The 15,145-nt window shown below is 36.5% G+C and overlaps 2 protein-coding genes across 8 annotated transcripts; both read right to left on the reverse strand.

Moving 5' to 3' along the window:
- LOC106768498 (serine/threonine-protein kinase STY8) lies at nucleotides 1–7,742 on the reverse strand. 3 transcript variants are annotated; one of them, XM_014653680.2, is made up of 13 exons: nucleotides 6,553–7,734; nucleotides 5,725–6,145; nucleotides 4,970–5,642; nucleotides 4,686–4,726; nucleotides 4,273–4,341; nucleotides 2,668–2,768; nucleotides 2,459–2,537; nucleotides 2,083–2,181; nucleotides 1,889–1,957; nucleotides 1,713–1,762; nucleotides 1,528–1,609; nucleotides 1,042–1,136; nucleotides 1–589 (listed from the first exon to the last, which is right to left on the reverse strand). In XM_014653680.2, the coding sequence occupies exons 1-13, from the start codon at nucleotides 6,993–6,995 to the stop codon at nucleotides 463–465; spliced, it is 2,349 nt and encodes a 782-aa protein (XP_014509166.1). In that variant the 5' UTR covers nucleotides 6,996–7,734; the 3' UTR covers nucleotides 1–462. The 3 variants fall into 3 exon arrangements, 2 of the variants coding, with proteins under 2 accessions (XP_014509166.1, XP_014509168.1); XR_002668858.1 differs by having other exon boundaries at nucleotides 536–589; nucleotides 1,042–1,147; nucleotides 6,553–7,742; XM_014653682.2 differs by lacking the exons at nucleotides 1–589; nucleotides 1,042–1,136 and having other exon boundaries at nucleotides 1,528–1,649; nucleotides 6,553–7,742.
- A 1,677-nt stretch (nucleotides 7,743–9,419) lies between these two features.
- On the reverse strand, nucleotides 9,420–15,026 carry LOC106768689 (ATP-citrate synthase beta chain protein 1). Of its 5 annotated transcripts, none has more exons than XM_014653961.2 (18): nucleotides 14,756–15,026; nucleotides 14,410–14,438; nucleotides 13,666–13,784; nucleotides 13,442–13,544; nucleotides 13,176–13,241; nucleotides 12,971–13,094; nucleotides 12,742–12,876; nucleotides 12,198–12,258; nucleotides 12,044–12,120; nucleotides 11,766–11,921; nucleotides 11,542–11,670; nucleotides 11,271–11,403; nucleotides 11,039–11,166; nucleotides 10,709–10,814; nucleotides 10,504–10,580; nucleotides 10,350–10,420; nucleotides 9,963–10,247; nucleotides 9,420–9,705 (listed from the first exon to the last, which is right to left on the reverse strand). In XM_014653961.2, the coding sequence occupies exons 3-18, from the start codon at nucleotides 13,763–13,765 to the stop codon at nucleotides 9,630–9,632; spliced, it is 1,827 nt and encodes a 608-aa protein (XP_014509447.1). In that variant the 5' UTR covers nucleotides 13,766–13,784; nucleotides 14,410–14,438; nucleotides 14,756–15,026; the 3' UTR covers nucleotides 9,420–9,629. The 5 variants fall into 5 exon arrangements, with proteins under 5 accessions (XP_014509447.1, XP_014509446.1, XP_022639751.1 ...); XM_014653960.2 differs by having other exon boundaries at nucleotides 14,405–14,438; XM_022784030.1 differs by having other exon boundaries at nucleotides 14,339–14,438.
- Between the last annotated feature and the right edge of the window lie 119 nt (nucleotides 15,027–15,145).

Consider the following 15,145-nt stretch of genomic DNA (forward strand, 5'->3'; position numbering starts at 1 on the left):
TTAAGTAAAACATTGAAGCACAAACATTTAAATGATTCTAAAATCTATGTAGTTAAATGATTTCTTTTCCCCTTCTTTTCTCCACCTTATGTACAACTTTGAAATAGTGGCGCAAACATTTGCATAGAAAAGTACAACGTGGGTGGTAATCGATCCAATTGACAAGACTCCAAATATCCAAAACCACCAATCAATTGATGAAACTTAAAAGATGCCACAAGAGAAAAATAAGATGACTGACCCAATCACTATCAAAAGTTTCGCAATCCCCACGTTTCTTTATCAGTTTATCCACCTTCTTCAAAATAACTTGGCAAATGTTGATGAAGGACTCAGATCAGCTATGCTACAAAGTTCCAGGACCAGCTGTTTGTTTGTACTAACTCATCTACTCCAGCAGCTTTGGTAAAATATATGCAAAAAAAAATCATTAACCATCAGAAAAATTGGCTCCAAGCTTTTCTATGACTCCTTTTGGGTGCTTTCCTTGCTGGCGGATCGTGTTGCCTGGAACTGGATGGCATACTGTTTTTGCAGCTCTCTAAGCCTTTCAAGCAGTTCCGGGAACGTTGGCCGGCATGCTGGATCGCTGGTAGGAACAGACAAATTTGTAAGTTGAAAAAACGTTTGCTAACTCCACTTATATGGCTTCTACATTCGTAAGTAAAAGTACCAAAAGAAGGTAGAAAATATAAGGGATCAAGGATTTACATTAAAAAAAAAATAAAAATAAGTTGAGGAGCAAACGCAACAAACCAAGGTCAACTAAGCAGCTAAGAATATCTTATTCACTACAGTCCGAGAATGTAAACTTCAAGTAGGTAACCTAATGTTGAATACATAAAAGGGCGAATACTTCTTCCAGTTTGATGAAACAGCAAGAAAATACGAAAGATTGTTTAGGTAAGCTAGCCAACTATTGGAGCACAAGTAAAGCAACTTCTATATTCCTTTGGGTGATAACTTTCATGCTCGGGTATTCAAGGCATTTGGAGGGTTGGGATTGGCGTACAAAATTTTTACAGAGATTAGAATGCTTACGTGTGCCAGCAGCTCTCAATTATAGAAGCCCACCGTGGATCGACATTTTTTGGAATTTCTAGCCGTTGATTCATGAATCCTACAGCGCCAATCACCTGCAAGATTCCTAGAGGAAAAGTTGTTCATATATGCACCCACAGCGATTCATATTCCATAGTTCATAAAAGAGAATCTTCATATTGAACTGGGAAAACATTATAATATAATAATCACCAGTCACCGTGATCTTTAATAACATACAATAAGCGTAATTCAAACCTAAATAAGCTGCAGCCATAGACAATTTAAACACCCAACTTTCACCTTTTATGGTATAATAGTTCATTTCCAAGTTTGAAGCACTGGAATAACAAATAACTTCAAAAAAAGCAAAGGCTTGACCAACGATAACGCCAAACTTTGCAATTCGATTAAATAAGCTTTACTACCATTTTAAGCTTCGTGCGTATATATTTTAGAAGGTTCGTGTACTCATGAAAGCAATACCTGCATTGAGTTGAGATTATCCCAAGGTATCTTTTCAGTTGCTATTTCCCATAGTATCACTCCAAAGCTGTAAACGTCAGATCTGATGTTCCCAAGAAGCAGCAAAAACAGATATTCAAAGTCTGAAATTTGTTTAGAAACATCAGTGGAGAGAAAGAGTAAATGAGAGCACAGATAGGACATACTTCTCATCGGAGGGTTCATTACGAAGAACTTCGGGTGCCATCCATTGGGGCTATAAAGAAAAAAAAAATGCTAGAATCACTGAGCTGTTTTGAGACTCTTTAGCATTGAAAATTATAAAGGGGACAATTGCAAAAATATAAGAAATATTATGTCCCACTAAAGAAAAGGAGTGTACCGTGCCCCTGCCAGTCTTAGTTGTGAGATATGTTTCATGCTTAACTCGTGAAAGACCAAAATCACCAACCTGTTCAGTTAAAACGTCATCAAGATATTTGTAGCAACAGAGACAGTGTTAGAACCTTCAAGCAATCTAGGACAAGCTTCCAAACCAACATCGTAGAATAAATAGAAAACTGAAAAGTGGCTGACCTTCACAGTCCAGTTCTTATCAACTAGAAGATTTGAAGATTTCAAATCTCTGTGGATGATAGGTGGGTTAGAATGATGAAGATAATTTACGCCCCGCGCCTGTAGAAAGAATATGTTGTAAGCATACAACAAGCTTCAAACAATGTGAGAGATGCTCTCTAAAATACTAATGGAATTTATATTTATACGAGCAAAGTCAAAATTACGTTATGTTCCAGGAGTAAAATCCGAAATAAATTAATAATGCCAAAAGGAAAGGGAAAAAAAGTGATTGATCCACTAGTATACCAAATAAATAGCATCATAACAATGATCTTATTTAGAAGGAAAAGAGATAAACACCATAGGATCTATAGTTCTATAATTAAATACTCACAATATCCAAGGCCATATGAACTCGCCGTCTCCAGTCAAGTTTAGAAGTGTTTCTGTGTAACAAGCGGCACAAGCTTCCACTAAAGTAATAAAATACAAATGAACACAGCAATGATTAATCCAGCTAAGTACTTCGTGATGCATAGCATAGTAAAGTACAATCACATGCTCCTAATACAAATGGGTCAAAAGAAAAAGTTCAGCACAAACCGTGGGAGAAACTCTGTCACGATGCAGAGACGTTGAGGTGAAGTCACGGCCCCCATAAAAAGAAGAATATTTGGGTGTCGAAGTCTTTTCATTACAGACACCTTCATACGAGAAAAATGTTGTCAAATCGATGTAAGACAAGATATTGTAGGGGTCTGCCAAGCACTCGTGAGGTTTGGACGAAAAAAGTGATCAATACGGTAAAATAATCAAGTGGAAGAACAAGGCACAGTTCCATACTGGTTAAATTCTAGACAGTACATTATATCAAATCCCTAGCGATCTTAATAGCCACGGCACTCAATAACTAATAGTTTCTGCACCAATCCAAATTCTTTCCGATTATTTTAAACATATTATGGGAAATTATCAATCTTGAAAATATAATGCAATCTAGGCTGTAAGTGTGCACCCATATTACCATGTTGGAGTATAAAGTCAGATAATTAAAGGAATAGAATATATATGGGTCATATTAAATCAACATAAGCAGTTTATCGTATTTAAGGAAGACAGATGTAGCTAATAACAAGATGCTGAGTAACCAAACAGTATTGAACTTGAAGGACAACTAATGAAGAGAAAAAAAAAAAAAAGGCATCCAGTCAAAAATGGGAAACCACATCACAAAAGCTAGTTGTTGTAGGTGTAAAGCCCAAAGCCTTATAAAACCCGCGCTCTATAAACGCTTGAGTTCATACGGGCTGGATGTACACACTAGCCCTTTTACTAGCCAAAGCGAATGCTGTAACGGCAGTGCACCACCCACTGCTTCTTCATAACTGAGACACGGTCGCGAAAAGATCTGATATCAATTGATAAGAATCATGGAAGAGCTAGATCACAAAGCTAGCCATTTCAATTGGAGCCAAAGGCTGTATAAATCCCAAACTAGAACTCAGTACTCTCAGTATAGGTTGTCCCCTCCTAAACTCTTTTATCATTAGAGGAGATTAAGAGATAATGAGACTGAATTTTACTCAACCAGTCATGCTACATAAATCATACACTATTTTTGACGTTAAATGTGTGGCTTTATACTGGATTTGGCTATTTGCATCCACTCCACAATGCAGATGATGTTTATCTTTTACGCTAAATGTGTGGCTTTTCACTGCATTTGGCTAATTATATCCACTCTAAGGTAAATAATGTAACACCTCACCCCACCCCCTGCAACCAAAACAAAACAGAATAACAATGTAGGCCATCATTCACCTAAGCCATGTATGTATAAACATGGATCCCTTTCACAAGCTTAGCAAAGTCACAATAATGCCTAGTAATCCTTATATAAAATAACCAAAAGTGATTAAGAAGCCCAACGCATGCTTAACAAATGAATCAAGTTCACTTAATAGAGACCAATGATGCCCAACTTGCAGGTAGATTTGTTTCTCATAAAATCATGGTATTAAAAAGGTGAAAGCAACAAGTATGACATTTCCCTCCCAATTGTGCAATAATTGAGCAAACATCAAAGTAAGGAAAACTGTTTTGTTTTAGCCGATTTTCTTCTCCTAATTACATTGGCAACAATAGTTGTTTTTCTGAACCTTTGTCACTTCCTCACTATTAAGAAAATTAGGCTACAGGAAAGCTTACCTCTTGTCTGAAGGACAATATCACATCATCTGAATATTCTTGCTTTGAGAAAACTTTAACGGCAACATCCTGCAAAATTCCAAACATAAGTGACATCAGAATTCCAGTCAGCTTATAAAACTATAACAGGCACGTTCTAACGTTGTCTGGCTTAGAATTGCCATCCTCTTTTCGCAGGACAACCAGAAATTCTGTGATGCCTTAACTCAAGAATGTTGAACTAGCACAATAAAGGACTTCAGTATACTAAATGCAACTAATTTCCAGTTGCACCAATACATAAACTTACGCCCCCAAAAAGGCAAGGAAAAGAATGCATTAAAGAAACCTAAGCTAGAGTAAATTTCTTGGAAAATATCCTCTATAATGGAAGAAATTAAAATCAGAAATTGCAGCAAGAGAAAAGAACATACTGATCCATACCACAGAGCATGATACACAGTTCCACAAGAACCTGCAATTTTGGAAAAGGAAACAGTTATGTGAATAGGAAACGAAGTCACAGGTATAGCATAAAAGGAATAATAACCATTGTTAACTTGATACTTGGGTTTGCAAGCATAGGCATAACAAATTATGAGAGCTCTAGAAAGAAACGAACATAATTTCAAACATAAAATAATTTTTTCTCTTAAGGCATAGATGTTTTCAAAAGATTATGTTGTCAAGTTTGCCCCACTAGTTAAAAGTGTCTCACCTTGCCCAATTTGTTCTCCAATTGTCAGGTCCTCCCACAAAATTTCATAATCCAAGCAATCAGTGTCCACATCCACTTTATTATTGACAGCACAACTGCCAGCACTCCCACAGCTGCTGGCACTGCTTGTGCTGTTAACATTAAAGGAGGACCAGGATCCTGAAACTTCACTGTTATTAGGGCGATTACTTTCACCTCCCTGGCTTTCTTGCTTCAAGCTAGAAGACAGAATCTTCTGATTAACTGATTCATTTTCTCGATCATTCTGTCTCCAGGGCCCAGTAACTCGAACATTGGTTCCCTCTGATCCATCCGAACCTTCTCGGTCCTTTGTTCTCCATGGCCATGATAATGTTTTCCTTTGAATCCAGGCTTCAGCCTTAGCAGGTATGATTTTGTGAATAGATTTTCCTTCACTCTCGTCACCAGACCCTCTCGAAGATTTTCCCTGGGATTTTTCTTCGCCGTGAGAAAGCACACCAAAATGGGACGGTGCCACATCACCTCTGGGGGTGCTAGCTCCACTGGAATTAGCATCTTCTCTCTGGTCCGAAAGAACAGATTCCGACAAACTATGCTCAGAATGATGACTTTCACCACTTCCAACTTCACGATCCACATTATTTTCTCCCGTCCAGATCCTTGACTTTACTTTGTTACTCACCTTTGATGCCTGTTTAATGATTAAAGATGTCAAGAGTCGAGGCACACCACCGTATACTAAAATTACAGAATCAAAAAGTTATGTCACAAACCAAATTTGAAATTTTCGACGCAAGAGCAACTTGAAGTGGCTGCTGAGTATCAATGCCAAGTTTATTCGTAATGCTACTTCTAGATCGAGTTCCGCCCGAGTCCAAATCTAACTCAGTGTTCCTAACACCAGACATCGGAACTTTCATTTCAAGAAAAGGCCGTGAATCACAAGAGACACAAATTATCCCAACTAAGCTTCCATCATCATCATAGAAAGGTGTATTAGTCGCTACAGCTATGAACTTCTCTCCCATCTTATTCTTGACCGGAAATTGCCCCGTCCAGTTCTCTCCCATCATTACACGGTTAACTGTATCATTGGCCATGCCCAAATCCCTAGGGTCTACAAGCAGCTCAATCCCATCCCGCCCTAAAGCTTCCTCTGCTGTATAACCATACAGATTTTCCGCACTACGGTTCCTGCAAAATTTTCCCCAACCAAATTTTTGTTTTCTCAAAACAAGGTCTTAATATAGGTTCCCCGAATTCACGCAATCAGCACCATACAACATCACATGCTCAACAGTAAACAATAAATATCAAACATTAAAACACAGCCAGCACATCCATTTTCCAGCAAAGAACTAATCACAAGTATTTATAGTAAGAAGCTTTTCCCTAAGTATTCACAGAAAAGGAAAATCATCCGACTTTCTCTCGTGCATTTCATTTTGAAAAGGTTAATTGAGAAAGTTGCTATAAAAGTCAATACCTTCATATATTCCACATCTTCGTTAAATATCACCGTTACAGAACAGAAAAATTACACAGAATATAATAGCAAAACAAATAAAAAAAACGCGATGCCCATCGAGACAAAGACTGACCAGTATATTATGCGACAGTTAAGATCCAATATATGAACAGACTGTCCCATTGACTGCAAAATATTAAGATACTGCCGTTCAGTGAAATTCACGGCGGAAGGACCACGGCACGGAGTAGCACCTTCTCCTTCTCCTTCTCCTCCACCTCCTCCGCCGCCGCCATGAATTTGAGGATCGCCGCCACCGCGGCTCTCTCTCTGCAGCGGCGAGGATTGTTTGAAGGAACACGAACCTCTCTTCCACGCAGCTGCCGGCGCATCAGTCCGCCTCCTCGGCGGAGCGCCCAATCTGGAACGCTGCGGCGAGACGGAGTGCGACCTCTGGCGATGTCCATGCCTCACATCGGAGAGTTTGAGCTTTGACATTTCTTGCTTCAAGTGCGCGTGTCCTTCTTCTAACTGTTGGATCTTCTTCACGAGTTCATCCGGTGGTGGAGTTCCCATTGCAACAACAATCACAATCACAATCGCAATCACAAACACAAACACACGTTATTGCTATCGTCCTCTTCAGATATGTTTATTTTATCCACTAACAACGAGCAACCGCAACAACAACATTCACCTCCCTTTTTTCTCTAGAAGCTACCAACACATATAGCTCATAAATAAATTGATTAGACACAGATTGCAATAAATTTTCAATTCAAGTTCAAAGTCTTATCTCTCAACAGAGTCAATACAGCATCAAAACAAAAAAAAAAACAAAAAACAAACTCTTCCTTTCTCTATCTCTATTATCTCTACCTATATTCTTCACTCTTACTTCTTTTTTTTCCTTTTTTTCCCTTCTCCTTTGCCTTTGCTTACTCTTACTTCAACTCTTTCTCTTTCCACTCTCTATCTCGTCGTTAATATCTGAATCCAGCTATTTGGACCAAAAGAAAGTTATTCATTATTATTACATCATAAAAGTAGACCGAAAAACCCCACTCGCAATCCGGCGCGTGAAAGTAACAGCCCGTTCTCCTTTGGAGTTCTTAGTGTTGGACCAATCCAGGACGCACGTGTGTCAACTCTCTCCTATGGGTGTGCTTTATGCTCCTAACGTACTCTGTCTTTTTGGTTTAAAAACTTTTGAGTCGCTTCATTCTTATTGGTTCATTCTCACACCAGCGCTTTTTTTTTTATTCCATGGAGCATGCTATTTTTTCTCTTCAGGAGGACTCCACTTGTTTTAATTTGGTTCAGACACAATACTGGACACATTTCTTACCTGTTTTTTCCTTGTTTGCAAAATTTGTGATTACTCGTCATAAAGTAAAATGAAATGAGACCTCAAATGAGCAAGCAACAAGATATTTTTCTTTATACATTTTTGGGTATGTTCATTGGACTGACACATTATAATTTAATCTGTTTCTCAGTGTCCATAAAAATAATAATGTATATTTTGTATTTTTAATATATTAAATATAACTTAATAAGTGTAAGTATAGTTACACCCATGCAATACACATAATATGATAACATAAAAAAGTTAAAAGACAAAAACTATTTTTTCTATATTAAAACCCTATATTTTTATATTATTTATTTATTTATTTTCAGTTGTGTTAGTAAAATAAAAGTATAAATCTTTTAAGATATTAAAATATATAGCCGTCACTGATCTAGCTAAGTATTATCAGAAGGGCAGGCGTTCCTAAAAGTAAATCACCACTTTGTTGCCTTAAACTGTCTAAATCAGATATATTCTGTATTTACTTTTCAAAATATAGATAGGAAAGACTAACTCTTTGTTTTTCCAATTGAATGGTTTACTGTAACTTTTGTGAGAGTGGCTAAGAATTTTGTTTCTTATTATTGAATTTATATCCTTATATATTAAATTCTAATTTTAATTTTTGTATTCTTGTATGAGTTGCATTACAACTTTTTTTTTCTCTTCTATTTTATTTTAGTCATTAGAAAAATTCTTTAAATTTTTTAACTGGTAAGAACCTCAACTTAGTATTTTGTCTATCGTTAGTATGTGACGATAAATGGATAACTAATCATTTTAAATGTTACACGTAAATTAAATTAATTTGATGAAAATAAAAATTAAAAGTTAAAAATAAAAAACATTAATTAGATGATAATGAAAGTAAGAATTAAGAATTATAAATATGAAAAATTACTTGACATTTTATTAGAATTTGTAATATTTTCTGTGTGAAAATCCTTACAACTTTATTCTCTTCTTAATATATACTGTATGATTCAGTTCTTATACAAATTGATTTCTTGAATATTAGTAAGTACATACACACAATTTTAAGAGGCTTGAAAAATAGAAAGAATATAGAAGAATCAGGCTATCCTATCTTACGAAGGAGAGAAAATATAAGAATTATTATTACAAATTTGGCAAGTGTTAATAATAATTTGAAAATAAAATATATGAAAGAAAAAGAAAAGTGAAATATATCATTTGACCAATCAAAAATAAAAATATAGAATAAAAATACTATGTAAATATAAAGTTATAGTTACTTCTCAACAAGGTTTGGAAGTTTGTTTTGGTGTAAAATAGAAAACAGAAAAATTTGTGATTCAAATAAATTATTAAGACTAATAGTGTACTAATTAAAATAGTTTTTGACCTGAATCAGTGTAAGATTTAGAGTTTAAGACTAAAATTCAAAGCCAGGCTTTCGAAACACTGTTTGTTTATTTTCTTCAACTACATTTATTGGACCAAACAAATGTTGAAGTAAAAATAATTGGGGCATCTTTTCATGGTCTACTCAGAGTCGTTATTAGCATAAATAAACAAACAAGATTACGATGATCAGAATGTTTAACAAAATAGCAAAGTGATGCACGAATGCACAAGGACTCGGTGGCCAATTTGTTTGGAGCCATGGTAGAACAGAGACCATCTTCATCAAGAGCAAGAAGAATAATTTTAATTTAACTAAGTTATTTCTTAAATTAATTTTTAATACAATTTATAAACAGCTAGATACCAATAAGCTCTCCATACACTAGTATAACAACTAAAAAACAAAATCATTCCAGCATTGATGTATGATTTCCCGAAAAACAGCTTATCTGAAGCATAGCAAAGTTCTTTCAGCAATACAGAACCCCTCATTTTGTGTACAGAACATCTTCCCATGGATGGCGGTAGAGTGGCTGTTTCAATCTCTTTTGGTCAAAGGTATGCCTGAAAATATGAATTAATAAAAATGAATTAATTTTAAGTCTTAAATGCTGTATCTGTAACACGATCACTTTAGAGATGTCAAAATCCAATGAAGTTACGAGTTTTGACAGTAGGAATGGTTGAAATTTGTGTGTATACCCAAAAATGATATCTGTTATTTACTTGAAAAAAGAAAAAATAAACGCTCTTACTGACAGATAAATACGATAAAAATGAAGCTCTTCCTGACAAATAAAGATAATCAAAACGAAACTCACCCTATCAGACCAATGGAGCGTGCCAAAACAAAAAGCCCATTCAGATAGCCAATCCCCACAATTTCGTCAACCTCTTGTTTGGTGAACATTCCGCTACCAGCTAGGAGATCCAAGAAAAGCGACCCAATTGCACCATCTACGTTTAAAACTAGATTATTTGCCTTGGTGAGGGTGTAGTTTTCAACTTCAACAGCATACTCCATGTATTTCACAGATGGAAAATGTGTGCGTGCAAACTTTTGTAGCAGCTCGACTCTCTTATCTTTGTTATCCCTATTCTTGATTCTAGTTTATAGAACAAAACCCAAATTTACATTTAGATCTTCGAAGAAACAAAAACAAATAGAAAAAAAAAATAGTAAATGAACACACAAATATACACACTACCTGTGCCCTATTCCAGGAACACGGATGCCCTTCTTCTTCATACTTTCAACAAATTCATAAGGCGTAAGATTCTGTAACAAGGAAAATGTGCGGTATCGCATGTTAAAACATTAACTGGATAGCTAGCTTCACGGGAAAAGCCTATTAGTCATACCCTGTCATAAGCATCCTTGAAATACCGGGCAGCATCATCAATGGCACCCCCAAATCGAGGACCAATTGTAAGCAAGCCTGTTAGGAACCAAGAATTCCAAATTAAAAATATTAGAGACGATTTAAAGGAAATATTAGTGCACAGACACGGTTACTCAGATAACAAACATACTTCAGCATTAGAAAGACTGGAGGCCAGTATTTACCCGATACAAGACAGGAAACAAGGTCTTTTCCAGCCCTTGCTGTTACTATAGAATTGTGAGCACCAGAGACACAAGGACCGTGGTCAGCACACAGCATGATACATATCTGATATCACCGATGTAAAGCATCAAAAAAATATAAGCTAGAAGATGATATCAATATGTTACACAAAAACCAATACCTATATGAAATGCGAATAGTACAATAATAGTCTTAAAAAAGAGCATGAGCATAGAGAGTTTCACATGCCTAATGTAGACAACGCATAAAAAGAAAGGAAGAACTAGATTTTAGGAAAGCTCAGCAAACTGGAAATGTGAATAGTATACCTCAATAAATTGAGTGCAGTAACGGGGAAGGCTACGTTTGAACCACAAAAGAGAGATAACATCCCCCACACCATAACCATTTTCAATAATGGTAGACATGGGTACACCAGCATAGCAAGGCTCCTCACCTTTGGAAAATAATGGAAGAGAAGTTTGATTTAGCTATCAAATGTGTCCTTGGGACACCTCATTTCCATGTTACAATTGACAAACTTGATGGATCCCAACATACCTCTGTCATCAGAGATGGTGGAAATAATGTGAGTTGGAGAACGTACTTTTCCACTCTTAATTGCAATGTTAAGGTCCTCAGGAATTGGTGGAGGAGTAAACTCTTTAATAGGTGCGATCTTCCCTTCTCCAACCTAGCAAAAGAAAAACCAACCACGATAGTCAGGCTAATCTAGAAAACAGACAAAACTTGTTTAAAGCATTGCTCCTTATGGGAGATGGAAACAAGGAAAAAAACAGTTATGGAGATGAAATTTTCAAGATAAACTAACCAATTTGTCGAATGTTTCCTTTATTGCAGCTTCAAAAGCCTCATATGAAGTGGGAACAACAGCACCAGCGTCTTTTAGTGCCTGATTCTTTGCTTGAGCAGACTCCATGTCACTGCCACTTTTTGCTCCCTAATTTATAAATTTGCCAATGGACATCAGGAATTTGCCTCCCATGTTATAAATAGAACTGAGAATTAGTCAAAAATAACGAGCCAGTGACATACAGCATGACCAAATTGTACTTCAGATTTGAAGAGTCTTGCACAGGTTCCGCTAACCCAGGCAACAACTGGCTTTGTCACTTTCCCTTGTTTTAGGGCTTCCACCAGAGAATACTCATCTCGCCCACCAAGCTCACCAAGTACTACTATCATTTTAACCTAAGGTTTGATGTAAATACAGACTGATCATTCACAGGAAAATTATTGGCTCCAAATTCTTCACAGTTCTTTATGAGTTGCAGATGCTATGTACGGTAACCAAGATGAAAAAGAAATTTTACCTGTGGTATGTTGTTAAACCGCAAAACATGATCAGAGAGTGTGGAACCTGGGAAAACATCTCCGCCAATGGCAATGCCTGAAGCAAGACAAAATATTAAAATATAATTCAAAACTATCGTAAAAGAAATACAGCAACATACACCCTGGCAATACCTTCATAAATTCCATCAGTCACACGGGCAATAGTGTTGTATAATTCATTTGACATCCCACCCTGCAATTCAATAGTTTTTTCTTCTCATAACCCTTGGTGTATACGTAAGAAGACAACGCCAAAAGAAATAGAGCTCAAATTCCAAATTTCTTAGCTGTTTGGTAATCGAACATTGGATAACAGTAATTTTACTATCAAAATGTTAGCACATCGTTTTAGCGGTACTAGCTGGTGCTATTACTTAACAACAGAAAGGGGGTCAGCGAATGGTGGCTAGAAGTGATGTTACAGAATCCTATCAAACAGGTTTACTACTACCAATTTTCACTGTTCTGCATAACGGCACTTCAATATTAATTGATTCATCACTCCACAACCATAATTTCCACTCTGAAATCTACAAGACTGTGCTCACGAATACATTGATAGAAAAGCATCTCCTCCTTCCAAAGTAGTACTAGATATAATATCATATCCTTCACAAGAGAAAAATGAGATGGAACAACACTACAACATGAACTGGAAAATAAAAAATCTACATACAGATTTAGAAACAAATCCAACAGATCCAGGCCGGTAGAGCTTGCACTGAATTATGTTGTCAATTGTTCCAGCAGTGTCACCTATCTTAAAACTACCAGCTTGAATTCCTCCGACAGTGGCTGGACCAATAACAACCTAGCACAACATCATCAGTAAATTAGTATTTCCAACCTATTCTATTTAGCTATGAAGTTTTCTTATTTAATTTGATTTCCATTTCTTCTCTCACCTTATTGTTTGCCCGAGCATACGCTATCAATTGCTTAGTGTCTGACTCAGGGACGCCTTCAGCAATAATAGCAATAACTCTAATTGTCGGCTGCTTTAAAGCAATCATGGATGATGCAGCCGCACTACAAGTATATCAAACTATTATCGTGATACCATGCAATAAGATAGTCCTGGACTCAAAAAGAACAGCCATTAATACCAACCTTCTAAACGATGCAAAATTGATGAACACATCAGCAGTAGGGTGTGCAGCACAAGCTGCTTCAATACTGAAAAATAAGTCAAACATAAACTTAGAGAAACGAGAATTTCCTTTCATTACAGGTTACTTGGTATTCCAGCGGCATGTCCAAGCAGTAAAGAGACCACAAAAATGAAGGGAGGAAAAGAAAACTCTTAACTATGTTTGGTTCACCAAGTCCAAATTTTAAGCCAAAAAGAGACAATTTGTGAATCATAAAACACATACTCAGCATGAACTGGGATTGCAATTTCCTCCTGACCAAAAAAGAGTTTTTGAAATCCCTCCGAACCAGGATTAATAATTCCAGCAACTGATGGTGTTTCTCTACCTGCCAATAAAATAATTGGAACTTTCATTAATAAAAAAGACATTAATGTAGCTCCACAATTTGCTACTGCAAGTCTCGCATTGTAATGAGGAATTAAAATGATAAAATTGATGATGCACACCACAAAGAAAGTCAAAGTCAAGCATCCGTTGGATGGGAAGTTGCTTGTAGTTGTAAAACAAAGCTTGTGTAGTACGCGAGAATAGTTGTCCAGCGGCCATGACGAAGAAACAGATGGATCTGATAACATACACCAATGCATTACTTTCTATATTGCAGAAGAAACTAGATACAATACAAACCAATATTTGACACCATAGCAAAAGACATGTAAAATTCCCTCAAAACCACCTATAGATATCGAAGCCTCTCTCCAGGATTCAGTATCAATCAACTATTTTAATTTTAAGCAGAAAGACAGATAAATTCTTTAAGATAAATCGATTAAAAATAACCACAACCCTCGAATAACTTACTGACACTTCAGCCTAATAGTTATACTATATAACAACTCTAGGATCACAGGACTGATTAACAAAACATGATAAGCAGATCAACCAGATTCGTGATGCGCAAAAGTCCACGTGTCATGCATGTCATGAATTTATCATCAAACACACGCACGGCAAAGGAATAGAGCAAACAAACCAGTATGTGAAACCTCTTAAACTTCAAAAGCAAGAAAAGAAACCACGGAGCGTAGGCATTTACGAAGAAAAACAACACTCGTTCCTAACTCTTATATAACCTCAGAAAAGGAAATGCTACAATGCATCATTAAATTCCTAACTTACAAGAAAAGGAAACAGATTAACGAAGAAGCAAATTTGTCAAAGGAGTGAGTAAATGAGACTGAAAACCTAACCAGTCTTGAACCACCACCAAACAGCTACCCTGACAAGATGGACGTGACGTTAGGCATTAAGTTCGAATCAAACAAAGGTATAAAATCTAACGCTGATCCAACGTAATTACAGCAAGTCGCCAGATCCGAAACTCCGATTCCACATAATTAGACAAAAAAAATTAAAAACAAGATGATATCGTCATGTGCATGCTGTCGGTTTTGAAATTGGGGAAAGAAAGAACGAAGAGAGAAATGAAATTGAAGCAGAATGGGAAGCAGCGAAGAGAGAAATATGATGAGATTGGTGAAGTGATAATGGAAGGAAATGATGAAAGGAGATCTGAGATTGAAAGAGAAAGTGTACCTGAATGGAGTAAGCTGCTAGAATTTAGGATGAATGCTGTGCAAGAGACGATATAAGTTTTATATATAATGAAATGAATGAGAGTGGTCACGTGAGAGTGATAGTTAGCTTAGCTCATGGGTCAGCATTATTATGATTTGTTAAAACCTCATCCACATACATACATTCTCATTGTCCAATGTCCATAAATCTCTCTCTCACAATCTGTGTTTTGCGAAACAGAAGGTGGGGTGAGCACTGGCAGTATTTGGTCATTGGAGAAGGAGGCGGTAACCGGTTATGTTATCTTATGTTATCTACCGTGCGTGGTGAATCACACCCCCACCTTTATCTTTCCTTTTTTATTTTTTATTTTAGGTTTTAACTCTAAATAAAAACAACGTACATTGG

The sequence above is a fragment of the Vigna radiata genome, chromosome 7, assembly GCF_000741045.1.
Source record: "Vigna radiata var. radiata cultivar VC1973A chromosome 7, Vradiata_ver6, whole genome shotgun sequence".
In the NCBI taxonomy this organism is placed as follows: domain Eukaryota; kingdom Viridiplantae; phylum Streptophyta; class Magnoliopsida; order Fabales; family Fabaceae; genus Vigna; species Vigna radiata.

Excerpts from the sequence above, each read along its gene's own strand:
- LOC106768498 (XM_014653680.2), bottom strand. The coding sequence starts at position 6,995 with ATGGGAACTCCACCACCGGATGAACTCGTGAAGAAGATCCAACAGTTA. Across the intron at positions 4,727-4,969 it reads TGGAGAACAAATTGGGCAAG|GTTCTTGTGGAACTGTGTAT; the intron begins GTGAGACACTTT and ends CCAAAATTGCAG. Across the intron at positions 1,610-1,712 it reads AATGAACCCTCCGATGAGAA|ATCTGACGTTTACAGCTTTG; the intron begins GTATGTCCTATC and ends TGGGAACATCAG.
- LOC106768689 (XM_014653959.2), bottom strand. The coding sequence starts at position 13,765 with ATGGCCGCTGGACAACTATTCTCGCGTACTACACAAGCTTTGTTTTAC. Across the intron at positions 11,671-11,765 it reads AAGTACAATTTGGTCATGCT|GGAGCAAAAAGTGGCAGTGA; the intron begins GTATGTCACTGG and ends TTTATAAATTAG. Across the intron at positions 10,815-11,038 it reads ACTGCACTCAATTTATTGAG|ATATGTATCATGCTGTGTGC; the intron begins GTATACTATTCA and ends CGGTGATATCAG.